This window comes from Bufo gargarizans, chromosome 5 (assembly GCF_014858855.1).
Source record: "Bufo gargarizans isolate SCDJY-AF-19 chromosome 5, ASM1485885v1, whole genome shotgun sequence".
NCBI lineage: Eukaryota > Metazoa > Chordata > Amphibia > Anura > Bufonidae > Bufo > Bufo gargarizans.
The window spans coordinates 457744995-457768058 of NC_058084.1; the positions used below are offsets into that span (position 1 = coordinate 457744995).

The 23064-nt window shown below is 43.2% G+C and overlaps 1 protein-coding gene across 1 annotated transcript; it reads right to left on the minus strand.

Moving 5' to 3' along the window:
- Positions 1-7124: 7124 nt before the first annotated feature.
- LOC122939680 lies at positions 7125-21756 on the minus strand. The gene is made up of 6 exons (XM_044295845.1): positions 21591-21756; positions 18450-18896; positions 14003-14087; positions 9648-9790; positions 8862-8935; positions 7125-7376 (listed from the first exon to the last, which is right to left on the minus strand). Exons 2-6 carry the CDS (start codon positions 18888-18890, stop codon positions 7358-7360), a joined length of 762 nt encoding a protein of 253 aa, XP_044151780.1. The 5' UTR covers positions 18891-18896; positions 21591-21756; the 3' UTR covers positions 7125-7357.
- Between the last annotated feature and the right edge of the window lie 1308 nt (positions 21757-23064).

Sequence of the window (23064 nt, forward strand, 5' to 3'; positions counted from 1 at the left end):
TATACAAGCCAGAAGACTATTGGAACAATGTTTTGTGGACGGATGAGACCAAAATGGAACTAATTTGTTTAAATGAGAAGCTTTATGTCTGGAGAATGAAAAACCCTACATTTTAGCATAAAAACCTCACCCCATACATGAAACACAATGGTGGTAGTATCATGGTTGGGACCTGTTTTGCTATATCTGGGCCAGGACGGTTTGCCATCATTGATGGATCAATGAATTCTGAATTATACCAGCAAATTCTAAAGAAAAATGTCAGCACAGCTGTCCATGAGCCTAATCTCAAGACAACGTGGATCATGTGCAGCAAGAGAACTGCCCTAAGCACAAGTCGTTCTACCAAAGAATGGTTAAAGGAGATGTGTCATCTGAAAATGACCTACTGTTTAAATCACGTTTTTATGTTTAACATATTTTTTAATAATTTTTGGTGATGTTAATTTTCCATGTCACTATCTAAATTTAAATAAAAGCCATAAAATCCTGCAGTTTTCACACTGGCCACTAGGCCTAATAATGGGCACCACTTTACTGCAGTTACCTGCTTATCTATACACAGTGGTGATAGGATTAGAATGGCAGATAAGACATAATCCACCATTCACAATAGGTGATTGTTAGAGCTTATCTATTCCTTCCTTGTACAATGACCTCCGCACAGGTCACAGAGCATGCCTAGAAGACTCTCCCATAGAAGTCCATGAGGTCCTCACCTGACCATGGTGTCTATGGACCATGGAGCTGCCATAAAGCGATTTCTTAATGCTTTCTAAATGCTGTTAAGAACATCTCAAGCAAGATGGCCACCCCCATAATCACGTTCAGAAAATAGAATAAAAAATAAAAAAATCCAATCAGAAAATAAAAAGAGATTAGAAAAACGAAGCTGTCTCACTATCTGGTTTTAACTGGTAGAAAACTAATTTTGATGACACATTTCCTTTAAAGAAGAAGAAAGTTTAAGTTTTGGAGAGTCAAAGTCCTGACCTTAATCAAATAAAAATGTGGTTGAAGGACCTGAAGCGAGGAGTTCATGGGTGTATCTAGCCTCCTCATGAATATTCATTAACCCATAGGATCCCAGTGCCGTACATGTACGGCGCTCCGGGACAAGTCCCAACGTTGTACAAGTACGGCGGTCTGATCGGGTGGGTGCAGGAGCTGAGCAGTGCATACACCGATGCTGACGTACTAAGCCCTTGTAGGCTGTGGCATGCGCAGTGTTTGCAGAGGGTGCGGGCACCCTCCCCCACCCCATCGGGTCCGCGTGCAGCGTTGACGGGGACTTGATGGCAGGAAAGGCAGCCTGATGCCTTGCACAGACATCGGGGCTTGCCTCCAACAGAAGCCTATGAGATCCAAGCCCCAGGCTGGGTCTTATAGGCACTGCATTGTAGAGGGGATCAAACCACAGTTTGTCCCACAGTGGGACAAAAATAAAAAGTAAAGCAAAGTTCAAATAATAATAATAAAAATAAATAAAGTATCAAGTAAAAAAAAAACAAAAAAAAACAAACATATTAGGTATCGTTGTGTCCGTAACAACCGGCTCTATAAAAATATCACATGATCCACCCCGTCAGGTGAACGTCGTAAAATAAAACAACCTCTAAACAGCCATTTTTTGGTCATCTTGCCTCACAAAAAGTGTAATACCAAGCGATCAAAAAGTCATATGTACCCCAACCTCATCCAACAAAAAAAGAGCCCGACATAAGACAATCACCCAAAAAATAAATAAATATGGCAGCACAAAATCACGATTTTTTTTCTTTTGAAAAATGCTTTTAGGCCTCATTCACATCTCTGCGTCAGTATCACATACGTGAAAAAAGCGTCCTTATTTAATCAGTGAGGATGTCCGTGAAAGATCTGTGGATGGTTGGATTTTACCCTCCGTGTGTCATTCGCAATCCACGGACGTTGCTCAGCTGAAAATTAGTTAAAAGGAAATTTCTTATCTTTCTTCCGTGAAAATCGGACGCATCACGGATGCCATCCATGTTGTGTCTGTGATTTTCACGGACCCATAGACTTCAATTGGCATTACCAAAGTAGTGCATGTCTCCGTGATTTTATTTTTTTACTGAACCACGGTTTAGTGAAAATAATACTGATGTGTGAACCGACGCATTTAAATCAGTGGGTACGTGTGCTGTCAGTGGAAAATGCGGACAGCACACGTCCATGAAAAACGGAAATGTGAACGAGGCCTTTCTGTGTAAAACGTAAAAATAAAACAAAATAAACATATTAGGTATCACCGCGTCTGCAACAACCTGCTCTATAAAAATATCACATGATCTATCCCCTGAGGGGAATGCCTTAACCACCTCCGGACCGCCTAACGCAGATGTGCGGTCCGGAGTTGGCAGCGCTGCGCACAGTCACGCATATACGCGTCATCTCGCAAGACGCGAGATTTCCTGTGAACGCGCACACACAGGCGCGCGCGCTCACAGGAACGGAAGGTAAGAGAGTGGATCTCCAGCCTGCCAGCGGCGATCGCTCGCTGGCAGGCTGGAGATGTGATTTTTTTTAACCCCTAACAGGTATATTAGACGCTGTTTTGATAACAGCGTCTAATATACCTGCTACCTGGTCCTCTGGTGGTCCCTTTTGTTTGGATCGACCACCAGAGGACTCAGGCAGCTCAGTAAAGTAGCACCAAGCACCACACTACACTACACCCCCCCTGTCACTTATTAACCCTTTATGAACCACTGATCACCCATGATCACCCCCCTGTCATTGATCACCCCCCTGTCAGGCTCCATTCAGAGGTCCGTATGATTTTTACGGATCCACGGATACATGGATCGGATCCGCAAAACACATGCGGACGTCTGAATGGAGCCTTACAGGGGGGTGATCAATGACAAGGGGGTGATCACGCATATAGACTTCCTGATCACTTCCCTGTCATTGATCACCCTCCATCATTGATCACCCCCCTGTAAGGCTCCATTCAGACGTCCGTATGCGTTTTGCGGATCCGATCCATGTATCCGTGGATCCGTAAAAAATCATACGGACGTCTGAATGGAGCCTTACAGGGGGGTGATCACCCATATAGACTCCCTGATCACCCCCCTGTCATTGATCACCCCCCTGTAAGGCTCCATTCAGACGTCCGTATGCGTTTTGCGGATCCGATCCATGTATCCGTGGATCCGTAAAAAATCATACGGACGTCTGAATGGAGCCTTACAGGGGGGTGATCAATGACAGGGGGGTTATCACCCCATATAGACTCCCTGATCACCCCCCTGTCATTGATCACCCCCTGTAAGGCTCCATTCAGACATTTTTTTGGGCCCAAGTTAGTGGAAATTTTTTGTTTGTTTTTGTTTTGTTTTTTCTTACAAAGTCTCATATTCCACTAACTTGTGTCAAAAAATAAAATCTCACATGAACTCACCATACCCCTCACGGAATCCAAATGCGTAACATTTTTTAGACATTTATATCCCAGACTTCTTCTCACGCTTTAGGGCCCTAAAATGCCAGGGCAGTATAAATACCCCACATGTGACCCCATTTCGGAAAGAAGACACCCCAAGGTATTCGCTGAGGGGCATATTGAGTCCATGAAAGATTGAAATTTTTTGTCCCAAGTTAGCGGAAAGGGAGACTTTGTGAGAAAATACAAAAAAAATCAATTTCCGCTAACTTATGCCCAAAAAAAATAAATTCTAGGAACTCGCCATGCCCCTCACGGAATACCTTGGGGTGTCTTCTTTCCAAAATGGCGTCACATGTGGGGTATTTATACTGCCCTGGCATGTTAGGGGCCCGAAAGCGTGAGAAGAAGTCTGGGATCCAAATGTCTAAAAATGCCCTCCTAAAAGGAATTTGGGCACCTTTGCGCATCTAGGCTGCAAAAAAGTGTCACACATCTGGTATCGCCGTACTCAGGAGAAGTTGGGCAATGTGTTTTGGGGTGTCATTTTACATATACCCATGCTGGGTGAGAAAAATATCTTGGTCAAATGCCAACTTTGTATAAAAAAATTGGAAAAGTTGTCTTTTGCCAAGATATTTCTCTCACCCAGCATGGGTATATGTAAAATGACACCCTAAAACACATTCCCCAACTTCTCCTGAGTACGGCGATACCAGATGTGTGACACTTTATTGCAGCCAAGGTGGGCAAAGGGGCACACATTCCAAGGAGCACCTTTCGGATTTCGCAGGCCATTTTTTACACATTTTGATTGCAAACTACTTCTCACACATATGGGCCCCTAAATTGCCAGGGTAGTATAACTACGCCACAAGTGACCCCATTTTGGAAAGAAGACACCCCAAGGTATTCTGTGAGGGGCATGGCGAGTTCCTAGAATTTTTTATTTTTTGTCGCAAGTTAGTGGAAAATTTGACTTTGTAAGGAAAAAAAAATATATATAAAAAATCATCATTTTCCGCTAACTTGTGACAAAAAATAAAAAATTCTAGGAACTCGCCATGCCCCTCACAGAATACCTTGGGGTGTCTTCTTTCCAAAATGGGGTCACTTGTGGCGTAGTTATACTGCCCTGGCAATTTAGGGGCCCATATGTGTGAGAAGTACTTTGCAATCAAAATCTGTAAAAAATGGCCTGCGAAATCCGAAAGGTGCACTTTGGAATGTGTGCCCCTTTGCCCACCTAGGCTGCAAAAAAGTGTCACACATCTGGTATCGCCGTACTCAGGAGAAGTTGGGGAATGTGTTTTGGGGTGTCATTTTACATATACCCATGCTGGGTGAGATAAATATCTTGGTCAAATGCCAACTTTGTATAAAAAAAATTGGAAAAGTTGTCTTTTGCCAAGATATTTTTCTCACCCAGCATGGGTATATGTAAAATGACACCCCAAAACACATTCCCCAACTTCTCCTGAGTACGGCGATACCAGATGTGTGACACTTTTTTGCAGCCAAGGTGGGCAAAGGGGCACATATTCCAAAGTGCACCTTTCGGATTTCGCAGGTCATTTTTTACACATTTTGATTGCAAAGTTCTTCTCACACATTTGGGCCCCTAAATTGCCAGGGCAGTATAACTACGCCACAAGTGACCCCATTTTGGAAAGAAGACACCCCAAGGTATTCCGTGAGGGGCATGGCGAGTTCCTAGAATTTTAAATTTTTTGTCGCAAGTTAGTGGAATATGAGACTTTGTAAAAAAAAAAAAAAAATCATCATTTTCCGCTAACTTGTGACAAAAAATAAAAAGTTCTATGAACTCACTATGCCCATCAGCGAATACCTTAGGGTGTCTACTTTCCGAAATGGGGTCATTTGTGGGGTGTTTCTACTGTCTGGGCATTGTAGAACCTCAGGAAACATGACAGGTGCTCAGAAAGTCAGAGCTGCTTCAAAAAGCGGAAATTCACATTTTTGTACCATAGTTTGTAAACGCTATAACTTTTACCCAAACCATTTTTTTTTTGCCCAAACATTTTTTTTATCAAAGACATGTAGAACTATAAATTTAGCAAAAAATGTATATATGGATGTTGTTTTTTTTGACCGAGCGATAAACGGTGAAAGTAGTGTAGTGCCGAAGTGTAAAAAGTGGCCTGGTCATGAAGGGGGTTTTAGCTAGCGGGGTTAAAGTGGTTAAAAAAAAACTGTGCCAAAACAGCCATTTTTTGGTCACCTTTCCCCAAAAAGTGTAATATTGAACGATCAAAAAATCACACGTACCCAAACATGGTACCAATATATTATCAACTCTTTCCAGACAAAAACGAGCCCCTACACAAGATAATCGGCAGAAGAAAAAATAACTAAATATGGTTTTCAGAGAACAGAGACACAAAAATATGATATTTTTGGGGGTTTCAAAAATGCAATTTGTCAGAAGAAAATAATCTCAGAACGGCTTGGATCAGTAAAAGCGTTCCAGAGTTATTACCACATAAAGTGACTCATGTCGGATCGGCTTAGGATTTAAGGTGAAAAGTGGCCCGGTACTGAAGAAGTTAATTTTGGTTGAGAAACAAAGACAACCTTATGTAGTGTAACATGAATTTATTACATCACTTGGAATCTTCAAATATATAAACCACATTCTAATCTTATCGGCTTCTATCAAAATTCTCCCGGTTGCCCTTGGAAACAGACAGCAGATTAGTTCCGCCCGTTGTCAGACAGTGACCCAAGGGCCAAGCTATAACTGAGCCATCTGAGCTCCCACAATGCACTGCTCTCTGATAAGCAGAAACCAGAATCAGTCTAGGATTAGCTTTAGATGTGGATGGAGAAGAGCTGCTGATGCAAATCAAGAGAAAAACAAATGATTTGCTCAGCGCATTGTGTGGATTTCAAAGGGGTTTTCTCATCTCAGACAATGGGGGCATATCGCTAGGATATGCCCCCATTGTCTTATAGGTCGCTGGGACCCGCCCCTATATCGAGAACGGAGATTGGCTATTGCCGTCTGCCCCATAGAAATTAATGGGAGCATGGGCCGCGCATGCGCGGCACGCTCCCATTCACTTCTATGGGAGAGGCGGGAAATAGCGCTTGGTCTTGATCACGAATATTTAAATTTATTGCGAATATAGGTACTTCGAAAATTTGCGAATATTTCGAATATAGTGATATATATTCGTAATTTCGAATATTCAATATTTTTTTTTTTTAATCAGTACACATGATCCCTCCCTGCCTCTAGCTTGTGGGCCAATGAGAAGGCTGCAGTATATTTCACTTTAAGAGTGGTGTTGTTTGCGAATTTTCATAATGCGAATTTCTTATTGCGAATTTTTCAACTTACAACTATTGGACAAAGAAGATTATAGCTAAATTGCTCTATATTCGATTTTTTTTTTTTATATTCGCTATATTGCTACCGTATATAATCTTGTTTTAGAATATTACGAATATTAGAAAAAACGAAGTTATAGCAATATAGCGAATATTCGGGAAAAAAAACGAATGTAGAGAAGTTGAAAAATTTGCAATAAATTTTTTTTTTCGTTATTACACAATCATTACCTTGCCGATTTTTCGAGTAAAAATAAAATCGTCTAATATAACGAATATTCGAATTTGCGAATATTCGACGAATATTCTACAAAATATTCGTGAAATATTGCGAATTCGAATATGACCCCTGCCGCTCATCACTAGTGGACGGACCCCCGCTCCTTTCTCGATAGAGATGGGGGTCCCAGCGATATGCCCCCATTGTCTAAGATGGGAATGCCCCTTTAACTCTGAAAGTTGCAAATTTGCGTCCAGAAGCTGAATTTCGGCTTCATACAACAATTTGTACATGAATGCTGCCTTATTGAAGACGTCCACTTAGTCCACAACGTGTAGTACTTCACCGGAGATTTAACCTTTTCTTCAGACGTTTTAGCGTTCAATTGCATTTCTGAAAAAAGAAATTATAAAAAATAATGTATTTTAAAGATAAAGAAAATTGAGCAAAGTATTAAAAAATTTGCCAAATTTTACAAAACATGATAAATTACTTTGTCACGGAGCGCATTTCTGTGGCGATTGCACTGCCCCCCCCTCGTCATTGTACCCCTCAGATGCCGCGTTCATACATGATCGCGGCATCTGAAATTATGAACAGAGTATAATTTATAAAAAATAAATAAATAATACTTACCTGATCCATCCATTTGCTTGCGACAGGCCAGCTAACGCCATCTTGCTTGAAGGTCTAACGCGAAACTTCGCACGGCCCGAGATGACGCCAGCTGCCGTGGTGACGTCATATGTAACCGCGCACAGGATTTTATCTGAGATCTTCAAGCAAGATGGCGGCAGCCGGCCCGACGCTAGCAAATGGATCAGGCAAGGGTACTTTCACACTTCCGGCAGAGGATTCCGGAAGGCAGTTCCGCTGCCGGCAATCCGGACGCAAACGGATGGCATTGAAATACCGGATCCGTCCCTCCGGTGTCATCCAGAAAAACGGATCTGGTATCTATTAATATTTTTGCATTTTTAAAGGTCCAGAAATTCGGATCCGTTTTGCCGGAACACTTGGGGCCAGATCTGGCAGTAATGCATTTCAATGGAAATTAATTCCGGCAAGTGTTCAGGATTTTTGGCCGGAGAGAAAACTGCAGTACGCTGCGGTATTTTCTCCGGCCAAAAAACGTAAGAGGGACTGAACTGATGCATCCTGAACGGATTACTCAACATTCAGAATGCATTAGGATAAAACTGATCAGTTCTTTTCCGGTATTGAGCCCCTAGGACGGAAAAAAATAACGCTAGTGTGAAAGTACCCTTAATCACTCATTTCTATATCCGTTTCACAATATAAAGCCCAAAACAGAACCAAAGAGACACCAAAATGTGAATAAAGGATCCGTCAACAGCAGGTTTCCTTTGAGCGTCAAGACTTTTTGCCTATTCTAGGCTGTCAAAGTGAATTGGTACTCAAGAGTTAACAAAAAAGATACATAAAGTATAATAAATAAAGATAAAGTATAATAAATAAATAAAGATACATAAAGTATAATATAAGCAGCTATTTTATATTTGTTACATTTTGCTATTTTTACTTTCGTACAGATTCCTGTTTGTCTGGTGGAAGCCAAGGGTAGGAACATAGACGACTTCCGGGCCAGCTCCACGCGTATATGTGCCCTTGGCAATACAATATGGGGATGTACTCTGGTCACATTTAAAGCTGCATCCAAAATTCTACTGGTGTATTTTTGGTTCTGGAAAATTGCATTTTGGGTGAATTTATATATTTTTTTAGCTTAAACCTGTATAGTAATCCGTCAAAGGAAGAGAGGACCCCTGTTTTATGCCCCCCTCCCTCAGCCCCTGCACCAGATATAGCACAATGTATCAGGTTCGTTGGAGTGTTCCTTTAAGTGTTATACTCAACTGATTGCTGGCAGTGAATTTTTCTTCCACCCGATCCATGAATGCAGTGTATACACCACGTCGTCTTCTGTGCCTCTGACATAAGGATATAATGATGAGAGTTATAGTAGATAGGCAGATGTAGCAGAAATCCACTCATGTCAGATATTCCAGTAGAGAAGTTGTGACCCTGCTTTCTGCTTCCGCTGAATGTCACACATATCAGTATTAATGGTGCCTGTCTAACCCATGCAACCTCATCACATGACATTGACTGCCTAGATAAGTGCTATGTCAGTCTTTACTGCACATTTGGCATTCTACTCAAGAAAAAAAAATCCAATACAAATGTAGATAATAATGTTTCAGCTACTTCACTTATTAAGGGTTTGCGCAAAGAGAGCTCAGAAACTGTAGATTTGATTCCACACCACTTTCAAGATCTATGTTTGCTGTCAATGAACAGAACCTTTACTGTCCACAAAAAACAGTCCTAGTCATTCCCTGCTGACAGAGGTACCTGGCGTGTTCTAAGCAGCAAGGTAACCTGCTACTACAGCCATACAGACTTTGCTGCTGTGAGGGACACCATTAAGGCACCCTTCACACATCCTGGCCAGGACGAGCCATCAAAACTCTGTTCATCCAGACATCATCAGGACAAGTTATTATAAGCTCTGGATGTAACCAAGGATTTTTCCATTCACTGACAGGCGGCAGGACTCTTGAAAATAGTTAGAATCTCATACAAATTATATCATAATGTCTAGAACAACACACCAGCTAGTGCAACACAAAGTGTACTCACAGTGTATGATGCAGACTTGCGGGGCCAGGGGCTTCTGGGTAACACAAGTCCTGAATCCCACTGAGGATCGGTAGGCTTATGTAAGATGAAGCGTTTCACCTTCGCTTGCCTCTTCTTGGCTTCGATGGGTGGAAGTTCACACGCTGGAATATTGGATGAAGAATTACCCAATTATCCTCAGTAGGTTCTATGCAACATAGTGTCATGGGAGGCAGGGGGACATGCAGACTAGCTCTCTTCCAAGAGAAAGAACGCTACCTTCATAGTGCCACCTAGTGGTGGTCGCCACTCTATAGTCAATGTCTGACCCCTGGTTGGCTAGGTGAGACTTACAGTAATACCTTGCTCTGTATGTCAGGTCTGCCCTCTGTAGACCCAGGCCACACAACAAGCACCAGCAATCCCAGCCTGTTTTATGAGATCAGAATATTTGATTTAATTTTTTTCCCATAGTAGCCTAAATCTTGTTTAAAGCGAGGGGACCTGAGCTGCAATACCAGATGCAACCTGTAGTCAGGAGTGGTGCTGTTTATAAAGAAAAAAAAAGTTGCTCTTTATTACTGTCAGGCAATTTATAATTTACTTATGGGGTTCTCCCACTATTAAATAAAATATAATATAGTAAAAAGATATGACATTTACTTGCAAAGCATGGCGCCATCTGCTGTTTAGAGTGTATAGCAATGTGCAGGTCCACCTGGTGAGCTTAGTGCTGGTGGACACACATGCTCTATCGCTCTCTATTTGTTGCAGGGCAGCCAATAGAAATAGCTTTCTTCACTGCTTTCCAGGGAAGGAGCAGAGCCTCTGCAGTAACACAGCAGCATAGCTGAGAAGACGCCTCCTGCAGAGCGAGCTGCAAGAGGGGGAAGAAGGCTGATTCCCCTCAGATCCCACCCCAGTAGCACGCATTTTCACCAGTACTAAGGGGCACATAGAAGCAAATATGATATAAAGAATGTTTTGCTTTTGCTAGAAACATTGAAACATTATTTCAAACAAGCCTTTTAGGATTTTAAACACAAAAATTATTCATGTGATCATCCCTTTAAGGCAGGCATGTCCAAACTGCGGCCCTCCAGCTGTTGCAAAACTACAACTCCCAGCATGCCTGGATAGCTTACAGCTATTATGGCATGCAGGGAATTGTAGTTTTGCAACAGCTGGAGGGCCGCAGTTTGGACATGCCTGCTTTAAGGCCTCCTGCACACAACCGTTTTTTCCCCCCGTTTAGGCCTCATGCACACGACCGTTGTTGTGTTCCGTTCCACAAAATGGGGTTTCCGTTGTTCCGTGATCCGTTTCTGTTTTTGTTTCCGTGTGTCTTCCTTTATTTTTGGAGGATCACCAGACATGAAGGAAAGTAAAAAAAAATCTAAGACAGGTTTGCTATGCAAATGATAGGAAAAAAACGGACGCGGACTCTCGGATGCGGATGACAATCTTGTGTGCCTCCGTGTTTTTTAGCGGTCCCATTGACTTGAATGGGTCCGCGAACCGTTTTCTTCGAAAATAATAGGACAGGTTATATTTTTTTGACGGACTGGAACCACGGATCACGGACGCGGATGAAAAACGGTGCATTAGCCGAGTTTTCAACGGACCCATTGAAAGTCAATGGGTCTGCAGAAAATCATGAAAAACGGAACAACGGACACGGAATAAAACAACGGTCGTGTGCATGAGGCCTAACTGGCCGTTTTTTGCGTTCCGTATATGATCTGTATACGGAACCATTCATTTCAATGGTTCCGCAAAAAAACGGAATGTACTCCGTATGCATTCCGTTTCCGTATTTCCGTTTTTCCGTTCCGTTTAAAGATAGAACATGTCCTATTATTGCCTGCAAATCACGTTCCATGGCTCCATTCAAGTCAATGGGTCCACAAAAAAACGGAACACATATGGAAATGCATCTGTATGGCTCCATTCACACGTCCGCAACGTGTTTTGCGGATACGCGGATCCGCAAAACACGGAAAGCAGCAATTGCCGCCACTAATAGAATATGCCTGTTGCGGACAAGAATAGGACATGTTCTATTTTTTTGCGGAACGGAAGTGCGGACCCGGAAGTGGAATGAATGGGTCCGCAATTCCGTTCCGCAAAATGCAGAATGAAATTGCGGACGTGTAAATGGAGCCTAAGTCTTCCATTTCCGTTCCGTTTTTTGCGGAACCATCTATTGAAAATGTTATGCCCAGCCCAATTTTATCTATGTAATTACTGTATACTGTATATGCCATACGGAAAAATGGAATGGAAAAACGGAACAGAAACGGAAAAAAAACGGAAAAACGGATCGCAAAACACTGAAAAAGCCATACGGTCGTGTGTAGGAGGCCTTAGGGTATCTACAGAGACTACTGAACTGTAGCCGACTATGCCACACGATACAAAGTGAATGTATATACTGTACTATACACATAGGTGTCATAAAGTGCAAGAGAAAATGAATAACTGGTAGTAAAACTGGTTCATGTCAATTAGTGTAAGAATTTATTACAGTTTTTTTTACACGTTTAAAAATTAAATGCACCCAATGGCTGGAATTAAAAGGAGTCTGTCAGCAGTTTAGATAATACTAAACTGCCAACAGCAATAGGCAAACATACCGTTTTTGTTTTTTTTCCTCATTCCTGTACTGATCCTGAGTTAGGCCTCTTTCACATGAGCGTGACGGATTAGGTCCGGATGCGTTCAGTGAAACTCGCACCATTTTGCAAGCAAGTTCAGTTATGTCTGCGATTGCGTTCAGTTGTTCAGTTTTTTTCCCGCGCGAGTGCAATGCGTTTTGATGTGTTTTTCACGTGCGTGATTAAAAACGGAAGGTTTACAAACAACATCTCTTAGCAGCCATCCGCGGAAAACGCATCGCATCCGCATGCGATTTTAACGCAGCCCCATTCACTTCTATGGGGCCAGTGTTGCGTGAAACTCGCAGAATATAGAACATGCTGCGATTTTCACACAACGCAGAACTGATGCTTGAACACCAATGCTGATGTACACAGACCCATTAAAATGAATGGGTCTGGATTCAGTGCGGGTGCAATGCATTTACATCACGCATTGCACCCATGCAGAATACTCACTCGTGTGAAAGGGGCCTTACATCCTGTATTATACTACAGAGCTGCACTCACTATTCTGCTGGAGCAGTCACTGTGTACATACATTACATTACTTATCCTGTACTGATCCTGAGTTACATCCTGTATTATACTCCAGAGCTGCACTCACTATTCTGCTGGTGCAGTCACTGTGTACATACATTACATTACTTATCCTGTACTGATCCTGAGTTACATCCTGTATTATACTCCAGAGCTGCACTCACTATTCTGCTGGTGGAGTCACTGTGTACATACATTACATTACTTATCCTGTACTGATCCTGAGTTACATCCTGTATTATACTCCAGAGCTGTAATCACTATTCTGCTGGTGGAGTCACTGTGTACATACATTACATTACTTATCCTGTACTGATCCTGAGTTACATCCTGTATTATACTCCAGAGCTGCACTCACTATTCTGCTGGTGGAGTCACTGTGTACATACATTACATTACTTATCCTGTACTGATCCTGAGTTACATCCTGTATTATACTCCAGAGCTGTAATCACTATTCTGCTGGTGGAGTCACTGTGTACATACATTACATTACTCAACCTGTACTGATCCTGAGTTACATCCTATATTATACTCCAGAGCTGCACTCACTATTCTGCTGGTGCAGTCACTGTGTACATACATTACATTACTTATCCTGTACTGATCCTGAGTTACATCCTGTATTATACTCCAGAGCTGCACTCACTATTCTGCTGGTGCAGTCACTGTGTACATACATTACATCACTTATCTTGTACTGATCCTGAGTTACATCCTGTATGATACTCCAGAGCTGCACTCACTATTCTGCTGGTGCAGTCACTGTGTACATACATTACATTACTTATCCTGTACTGATCCTGAGTTACATCCTGTATTATACTCCAGAGCTGCACTCACTATTCTTCTGGTAGAGTCACTGTGTACATACATTACATCACTTATCTTGTACTGATCCTGAGTTACATCCTGTATGATACTCCAGAGCTGCACTCACTTTTCTGGTGGTTATTGTTGGAAACAGACAGTTTGTGGACAGCACATTCAGATCCAGTTTGATCTCAATTTACTAAAAAAATACCCATACCACATAACCAGCTTGTTGATAGTTTTTTATCTAAATATGAAGATTTCTTGCACCGACTCTAGATGTTTCCTTTTCTTACTGTAGATGAGCGGCGGAGTTTCACTTTAATAATGGTGTCGTGCACATACAGAATATATAACACTACTCACAAGAACTCAGAACTTGGGCTTTGAATTTTAGATTGAATGGATCCCGGGAATAACTTGTAATAATATCCGGCAGGTCCGTCTGGTACTGCAGGGAAAGTGACATCTGTCATTAGTATTATTGGGAGATTGTTCCAGTCAATAAAAATGATCCACAATTTTGGATACAGGTTCTGGAAATTAGAAAGTCAGTAATTAACATCTATGAATATAAGTAATTGCCCCCTCATAACATCCAGCTCTGAAGGCCATATAGGTTGCCTTCTGTGTCCAATCAGAAGTCTTTATGTGAGTCCTCCCTCATAACAGTGACATTCACAGTGCTCCCATATGAGGTCCTTCCACAATGCAACCATAAGAGATCCATCCACCGTGACCAAATAGACATCCATCTACAGTGCCTCCATAAAAGATCTGCTCACAGTGCCCACATATGGGTTCTATCCACAGACCCCTCATAAGAGATCCATCTGCAATACCCTATCAGAAATCCATCTACAGTGCCCCCATTAAAGATCCGCCCACGGTGCCTCCATAAGAGAACCATCCACAGTGCCCCCATAAGAGATCCACAGTGCCCCCAAAAGAGAACCATCCACAGTGCCCCCATAAGAGATCCAGCCATAGTGCCCCCATAAGAAATCCAGCCACAGTGCCCCCATAAGAGATCCACAGTGCCCCCAAAAGAGAACCATCCACAGTGCCACCATAAGAGATCCATCCATAGTGCCCCCATAAGAAATCCAGCCACAGTTCCCCCATAAGAGATCCATCCACATTGCCCCCATAAGAAATCCAGCCACAGTGCCCCCATATGACGTCCTTCCACAATGTAACCATAAGAGATCCATCCACCGTGACCAAATAAGACATCCATCTACAGTGCCTCCATAAAAGATCTGCTCACAGTGCCCACATATGGGATCTATCCACAGTGCCCTCAAAAGAGATTCATCCACAATACCCTATCAGAGATCCATCTACAGCGCCCCCATAAAAGATCCGCCCACGGTGCCTCCATAAGAGAACCATCCACAGTGCCCCCATAAGAAATCCATTCAAAGTGCCCCATAAGAAATCCACCCAAAGTGCCCCCAAAGGAGAACCATCCACAAAGCCACCATAAGAGATATATCTACAGTGCCATATAGGAGATAAATCCACAGTGCCCCCCATAAAACAACTACTGACAGTGTTATATAAGAGATCCATCTACAGTGCCCCTATAAGAGATCCATCCACAGTGCCCCTATAAGAGATCCATCCACAGTGCCCCTATAAGAGATCCATCCACAGTGCCCCTATAAGAGATCCAGCCACAGTGCCCCTATAAGAGATCTAGCCACAGTGCCCCTATAAGAGATCCATCCACAGTGCACCTATAAGAGATCCATCCGCAGTGCCCCTATAAGAGATCCATCCACAGTGCCCCTATAAGAGATCCATCCACAGTGCCCCTATAAGAGATCCATCCACAGTACCCCTATAAGAGATCCATCCACAGTGCACCTATAAGAGATCCATCCGCAGTGCCCCCATAAGAGATCCATCCACAGTGCACCTATAAGAGATCCAGCCGCAGTGCCCCTATAAGAGATCCATCCACAGTGCCCCTATAAGAGATCCATCCACAGTGCCCCTATAAGAGATCCATCCGCAGTGCCCCTATAAGAGATCCATCCACAGTGCCCCTATAAGAGATCCATCCACAGTGCCCCTATAAGAGATCCATCCACAGTGCCCCTATAAGAGATCCAGCCACAGTGCCCCCATAAGAGATTCATCCACAGTGCCCCTATAAGAGATCCAGCCACAGTGCCCCTATAAGAGATCCAGCCACAGTGCCCCTATAAGAGATTCATCCACAGTGCCCCTATAAGAGATACAGCCACAGTGCCCCTATAAGAGATCCATCCACAGTGCCCCTATAAGAGATCCATCCGCAGTGCCTCTATAAGATATCCATCCACAGTGCCCCTATAAGAGATCCATCCACAGTGCACCTATAAGAGATCCATCCACAGTGCCCCTATAAGAAATCCATCCACAGTGCACCTATAAGAGATCCATCCGCAGTGCCCCTATAAGAGATCCAGCCACAGTGCCCCTATAAGAGATCCATCCACAGTGCCTCTATAAGATATCCATCCACAGTGCCCCTATAAGAGATCCATCCGCAGTGCCCCTATAAGAGATCCATCCGCAGTGCCCCTATAAGAGATCCATCCACAGTATTCCTATAACAGAGATTGCTTTCATAACAGAAGCCTCCCCAGTACCATCAGAGGCAAGGACACACCACACAGGCTTCTTTGGGCCAATGGAGATGGGGAAGGGTGGTGCTCTTCAGGTAATTGCACCCTAGTTCCCTTGGGGTTGTTAGAGGTTCTCCACCTGAACTAAGGAAGAACCAGTCAGAGGATCTTGTCTCCTATTAAAAACAGGATGAGGATCGGGGCAAACAATCGATGATATAGGTTTGTGAAGGTGTGAACTGGCACCTGTAGGGGGCACATCTTTAAATGTGCTATAGCATCCTCACTCATGGTTATTGAACCAACAGTATCTCAATATTAGCAATTGTCTTTCTAGCAATTCTCTAATAATTTAAGGCAAATAATGTTCTCCTGCCTGCCTCCTCCCCTCCTTTCACCCAATGTGTAAGCATATGCCACCTCAGTGGCCATGTACCCCACCACTGCTTACTTCAGGCAATAATTGCTATGTTAATTGCATAGAAAAGGTGGAGCTTATTGTCTACTATGTTGCAAAGCTGAGCTGTTACTTTGTAACTATCCCCTGGAGTTTTGAAGGATAATTATGCCTCCTGCTTATCGGGAGATACATTATTAGGTATGGGGAATTACTTGAGAACGTGACGAGGATATCTTGGAGCAAAACTGTTCTGCAGAAGGTCAGACCTTGAGACATCAGCAGCAATAAGGAACTACCAGGAACTTGAAACCTCAACTGCTAGGAGACAATTACACTTTAGTTATGGTTTAACTCTTTGTAGTGTACCCACCCTTTAATTACTTTTGAGGGAGTTGCTAGAAGGGTGACAACCTCTGCTCTGAGCCAGAAATCTGCTAACTCCACAACCCACCCCAGACTTTTGACTAATTTGGGGTAGAAGAAATGTGCATTCTAAGTGCAAGTCATTATAGACCCAAATTCCAGGATTTCTCTCTTGGCTAAAATTGAAGATTAATGGTACAATCATGGCAGTGTCATCATATTAATTTAGGTTCTTCCCCAGGTAGGTCTCTCTCAGCAGCACAGAGTGTTCCAGACGATGACTGTGTTGGTTTTGTAAGAAGCAGTGACCTGTCCATGAATTTGATTATGCTTGAAAGGATGAAAGGAAGGGAATGGAGAGAAATGATAGCAACCTGTGAGATCATGGCAGGAGCATAGTCCCCCCAGCAGCACAGAGTGTTTTACAGTACAACAGTAGGTGATGATTGTGTTGATTTTGTTGAAATAGTGACCTGCGCGCTCATGTGATAGATCAGGATGGGAAACGGGCAGTACCATGGTGTAAGGTGGGAAAATGAGACAGACTGAGAATGATAAAACGGAAGGAGCAGGGTTACAGCAGCACAGAGAATTTTACAGTACAACAGTAGGTGATGATTGTGTTGATTTTGTGGAAATAGTGACCTTTGCTCTCATGTGATGATAGGATTGGATGTGACAAGGGCTGGGCCATGATGTTAGGAAAGAAGATCAGACAGACTGAGAATTATAAAATGGAAGGAACAGGGCACCAGCGGCACAGGGTGTTTATGTAGATGAGTGTGTTGACTTTGAGGTAGACAGTGACCTCCCCACTTCTTTTCTGCTGTTAGTGAGGACAGGGCTGCATGTAACAAGGTCAGTGTTATGATGTGAATAGGAGAATGGAGATAAGAGGGAGGTCAAAACTAAAAATTACCTAGTGGAAGGAGAAGGGTCCTCAGCAACACTGAGCATTTCAGCAGATGAGTGTGTTGATCTTGTAGGAAACAGTGACCTGTTCCCTAATGGTTTTAAGAGTATAGGGGCAGTGTCAAGATATGAGGAGGGCAATGGACATAGTTGGGAGTCACAAATTGAAAGCCACATACTAAAAGAAGCAGGGTCTCAAGCAACAGAGTATTTCAGTAGATGAGTGTATTGATCTTGCAGGAGGCAGTGACCTGTCTTCTCATGTGTATATAGGGTAAATGTCAGGATGTGACGAGGGGAATGGAGATAAATGGATGCTAGAGATTAAGAACCACATATTTAAAGACGCAGGGCCTCAAGCAGCAAAGAGTATTTCAGGAGAGCAGTGTGTTGAATTTGTGGGAGGTAGTAAGTAACCTTTCCACTCCTGTATGATTTTGTGGTTCTGTATGAGGTTCCCACATTCAGCCCAACTTTAGCTCCGTCACTTCCCATCATGCACCTGGTGATACTTTCTTACCTGTCTGAAGTCGTGTGGTTTTTGGTCCTTGTATTTATCTTTTGGGTAGACGCCATTTTTAACATATAATATGTTGGCTTCAAATGGTTCCATCGGCTTGAATCTCGTAAGAAATCTCTCGGGTTCCTTAGATTTTGTCAGACACGGGGGCGGGGCCTCTCTAATCACCTCAATCTCATTTCTCTTAAGAACCCGATGTAGGTCCTTCCTCTCCTTCACATTATTTTCCTCTGTCCTCCTAGGTAAGGTCAGAGACCTGTACAGCCTGACGCTGAAGTCTGGAGGCTTCTTCTTCCAGATGTTATGCTCTGGAATTGGCTTCGGAATGATAAAATTGTCGCTTCTCTCCGCGGCCAACGTCTCCTTTGCTTTAAATTTCACTTGTCTGGAGAACAAGTAACAACGTTCGGTATCATCCGGATCTCCGATACTGATGGACATTCTTATCTAGTAAGAGACACAAGTCAACAGCACTCAATGCCAAGCAGCTGCTGCAAAAGCCAGCTAAACATGAAGGGGCACTGGAAATGTTGTCATTGTTTTCATGGCAAGTAAACAAGCAAAGGCAGGCTGAATGTAGTCTACCTTCTGTCTGGCATCCAGCAATCCAGAAGATCTGATACTCCATCACTTCTCAAAATAATGTGGAATTTCACAGAACAGAAGCATCCGTCTATATCTGCGGCCAGAGCGGCACTGTCTCTTCAGTTGTGCCATTCCAGCAAGAGGCGGTCAGTGGAAGCGTATGTCCCCATTCAACTTGTAACATTGAAGGGATTTCCCGAGATTTTTTTTACTCTGGATACATCATCAGTAACTGGTCGGTGGGAGTCCCACACCTGGGACCCCCAACAATCAGCTGTTTGAGAAGGCGGTGGCATTCCTGTGAGTGCCGCAGCCTTCTCTCAACTTTTCTTAGGCCGAGTGACAACACGTTCATCGATCACATGACTTAGGCGCTGCTCTGCCCCATTGAAGTGAATAGGGCTGAGTGCAATACCAAGCACGGTCACTAAACAATGTACGGCGCTGTGCTCGGCAAGCAAGGAGAAGGCAGCGGCACGCACAGGATGTTGGACCCCCACCTATCCAGAGGATCAGTCATTAGTATCAAAATCTCTGAAAACTCTTTTAAACATGGTGTCAGGTTATGGAGCAGGTGGAGCTGAGACTGACACGTGGTTTTGAGGGGAAAAATGTATTTCATTAATTACATTTTCTACTCATTCAGAGCTAAGGAGTCCAGTGGGCGGTCCTAATCAGTGTTTGAAAGCTAGCTCTGTATACATCGTCATGTGGTCAATCGCTGACAGGACCGCCCACTGGACTCCTAAGTATAGAAACAACAATCTGCTCAGATCTATCTATCTATCTATCTATCTATCTATCTACTGTATCTATTTATCTATCTACCTATTTATCCTCTGTACAATGTTATGCTATGACATAGGTATATATTTGGTTTTCCTGGGTAGGTTCAAGGGTGTATTAAACCGGACAATTTTTCTGCAGATGATCGCTAATGAGTGTTTGAAGTAACGCTCGTTAGCGATCATCTGGCAGTGTAATACTGCTGCCGATTGCCCGATGAACGATTCAGTACAGGAAAGAGCGATGGCATAACGATCACTACTCCCTATACTGAGGAGCAGATTGTTGTATGTAATAGCAGCGGTCTCCTCCACTAGCGAGCAGACGATTGCCGGAAAGGAACCATTCTAACCCGACAATCGCCTGTTAAATCGAGCTGTGTAATACAGGCGATACATTCACTTATGGTTGATTTTAGTTACGCATCTACTGGAGGTTTCTTCCAAGCCTCTACTACTCATTCTTTAAAATACTTGTTTCTGACATTGCTTCTAATCATCCCATCACCTAATTTCAGATTGTTTCCTCTTGTTCTAGATAGATAGATAGATCGGAGAAAAAAAGTAGAATTTAAGGTGCTTACTAAAAACGATACCTTTATTATTAAATTGGGTTTATAGAGCAAAAGCAGTTTGCTCAAGTGATATCCTAAGTATGATGGATATTTTAAGCAAGATCTCCTACTATAGATAGGATGTAATTTTAAATGGGGTCAATAGAATGCTGACTAGGAAATATTGGGGTAATGGGTAAACGGGTGGGAAAGAGTCTTTCCCTAGATGACCCTCAAGATCTAAAATCCTGTGCACAGGGATGTCCCCTGATGGTGGAGACACCCTGCCCCCGTACCTAAATCTTTCTATTGCCCTAATGAAGCCCTACTCATAGACCTGGATTGGAAATAAATAAATCCAGGGAAAAAACTGAAAAAACACATACAGATGAAAATATGTATAAACAAAAAACAACCCCATAGATAGATCGGAGATAGATAGATAGATAGATCCATGTTTCCAGTGTTTGCATGTGTCTTTGCACATGTTTTCTGCATGTACTATTTGTTTCTTTTGCATTGCAACCATAGTAGTGTGCGCCTGTACTTTGTGTCATATAGTTTGGAGGTGCTGGTCAATCTTTCGTCCATCTGCCCAGGCTTCAAATCTATACTACAGTTGGATTTTACATTGCCCTGAATTTTTTAGACTTCGGTCCAGGAGAGGCAGTCTGATAGTGCAGGTCCTATCTGTTAGAGGCCACCTTGTCGCTGGTAGATGGGCCCGAAACTATTTTGATTGAAATGTGCTCAAAGAGCTTCTAATTTCCATGTAATAATTATAGCAGCGATGCAATTCAGACAAATCCATGCTTCTAGTGTTTGCATGCGTCTTTGAGCAAAGAACAGTGTGCTGCTACATGAAGTCCTTGTTTGTAGATAGATAGATGATCGATATGAGATAGATAGATAGATAGTGCTGTATTCTCCTGTATGTTTGATAGCTCTGACGGTACTGTCCATCCAAATATGCCTTTAGCGCTGGGGCTAACAATGCCCCCACATCCATTGCTCCAGACAGTCTGATAATCCAGCACTGAGGAGTGAGACACGTTTGCAGCAGATTTTGTAGTAATATTCTACTTTGGGGTCTCTATTCTTTATCCTCTGACAATGAGTTTTAGATACTTTTTTATATCTGATTATCCATAATCTCTGATAATGCGGCATCTAACATTCAGAAGATCAGACATGAGAATTTCAGAGACGTCTCTTACCTCTGAGGCTTCAGGTTGTTTCTCGTGCTCTGTCTGTAGGTTGCAGAGGAGTAGTAGTCAGGTAAGTAGATGATGGGGGGATGGTGACACCTCGGGTGCTCTCTGTCTCTGCAGGTGCCAGAGTTGCCTGGATACTAAGTAACTGGCTCCTCACAAAATACCAACTGCAGATCTTTCTGTGTATTGACTGGTAAAGGTGCATTCAGAGGAACTTAGCAACAATGTATCAGCCATTGTTCCTGCCCGTAAAATGCTGAATAAGGATTTCACTTCTATATAGAAGACAAGTCAGAGCAGGACCCGGGGGGAATTGTCCTGACTAGAGCTCGTAATCCACAGAGATCCAGAGCCACACCTTCACCTGCAATTCCAGCATGAGGCGGTCAATGGAAGTAAAGGCCCCCATCCAATATGTGACATTAAACATGGTGTCAGGTCCATGGGCAGCAGCTGGTGGGGCTGGTGGAGCTAAGACTGATACATGGGTGTGAACTTTTTGCTCATTCTGTGCTAAGGAGTCCAGTGGGCGGTGCTAATCAGTGATTGACAGCTAGCTCTGTATACATAGTCAAACTGAATCACCGACAGGACCTGGGCTGTATCTATCTATTATTTATCTATCTATCTATCTATCTATCTATCTTCTATCTATCTATCTATTATTTATCTATCTATCTATCTGCGTAGCCAAAGGCTCATGGGCCCTGGTGCAAGAGTTCAGCTTGGAAAACGTTACATACAGCACTAGAGAACATACATGAGAACATAGCCCACATATCTACCTCTTACATCCAGTGATGTGTCCTCTGATGTAGATGTTCTCTTTCGCCATCTTCTCCTCTGAGACCAGACCAGACATGATGATTTCTAACAGCCATCTCTCCTCTGCAGAGTTTGTCAAGCAGACATCTTAGTTTCCTACTTTTCCATCATCCTCCCACCTTCTCAAGACCCCATCCAGCCAACCCTTAATACTGTGCCCGCTGGTACCACACTTATAGTTTGCCAGTGCAAAAATACCCCCCATCTCAGACCAGACCTTCTTTAGACCTCTATGTCAGAAACCCCCATCTCAGACCAGACCCCCATCAGACCTCCATGTCAGACCCCCCAATATCAGACTTCAGATAAGACCCGCATTAGACCTTTGTCAGACCCTCCCAATATCAGACCTCAGATTAGACCCGCCTTAGACCTCTGAACACCCATATCAGACCTCGGACCAGACCCCCGTTAGACCTCCCAAACCCCCATTAGACTTCCAGAACCCCATCAGACTTCCCCAGACCCCCATATCAGACCCCCATTAGACCTCCAGACTCCAATATCAGACCGCAGACCAGACCTCAAGACACCTATTAGACCTCCATACCCCCATATCAGACCTCCAGACCCGCTATCAGACTTCAGACCAGACCTCCATTAGACTTCAGACCAGACCTCCAGACGCCCATATCAGACCCCCATTAGACCT

Excerpts from the sequence above, each read along its gene's own strand:
- LOC122939680 (XM_044295845.1), bottom strand. The coding sequence starts at position 18,890 with ATGTCCATCAGTATCGGAGATCCGGATGATACCGAACGTTGTTACTTG. Across the intron at positions 14,088-18,449 it reads AACCACACGACTTCAGACAG|TACCAGACGGACCTGCCGGA; the intron begins GTAAGAAAGTAT and ends CTTTCCCTGCAG. Across the intron at positions 8,936-9,647 it reads GCAAGTCTGCATCATACACT|AGGCACAGAAGACGACGTGG; the intron begins GTGAGTACACTT and ends TCCTTATGTCAG.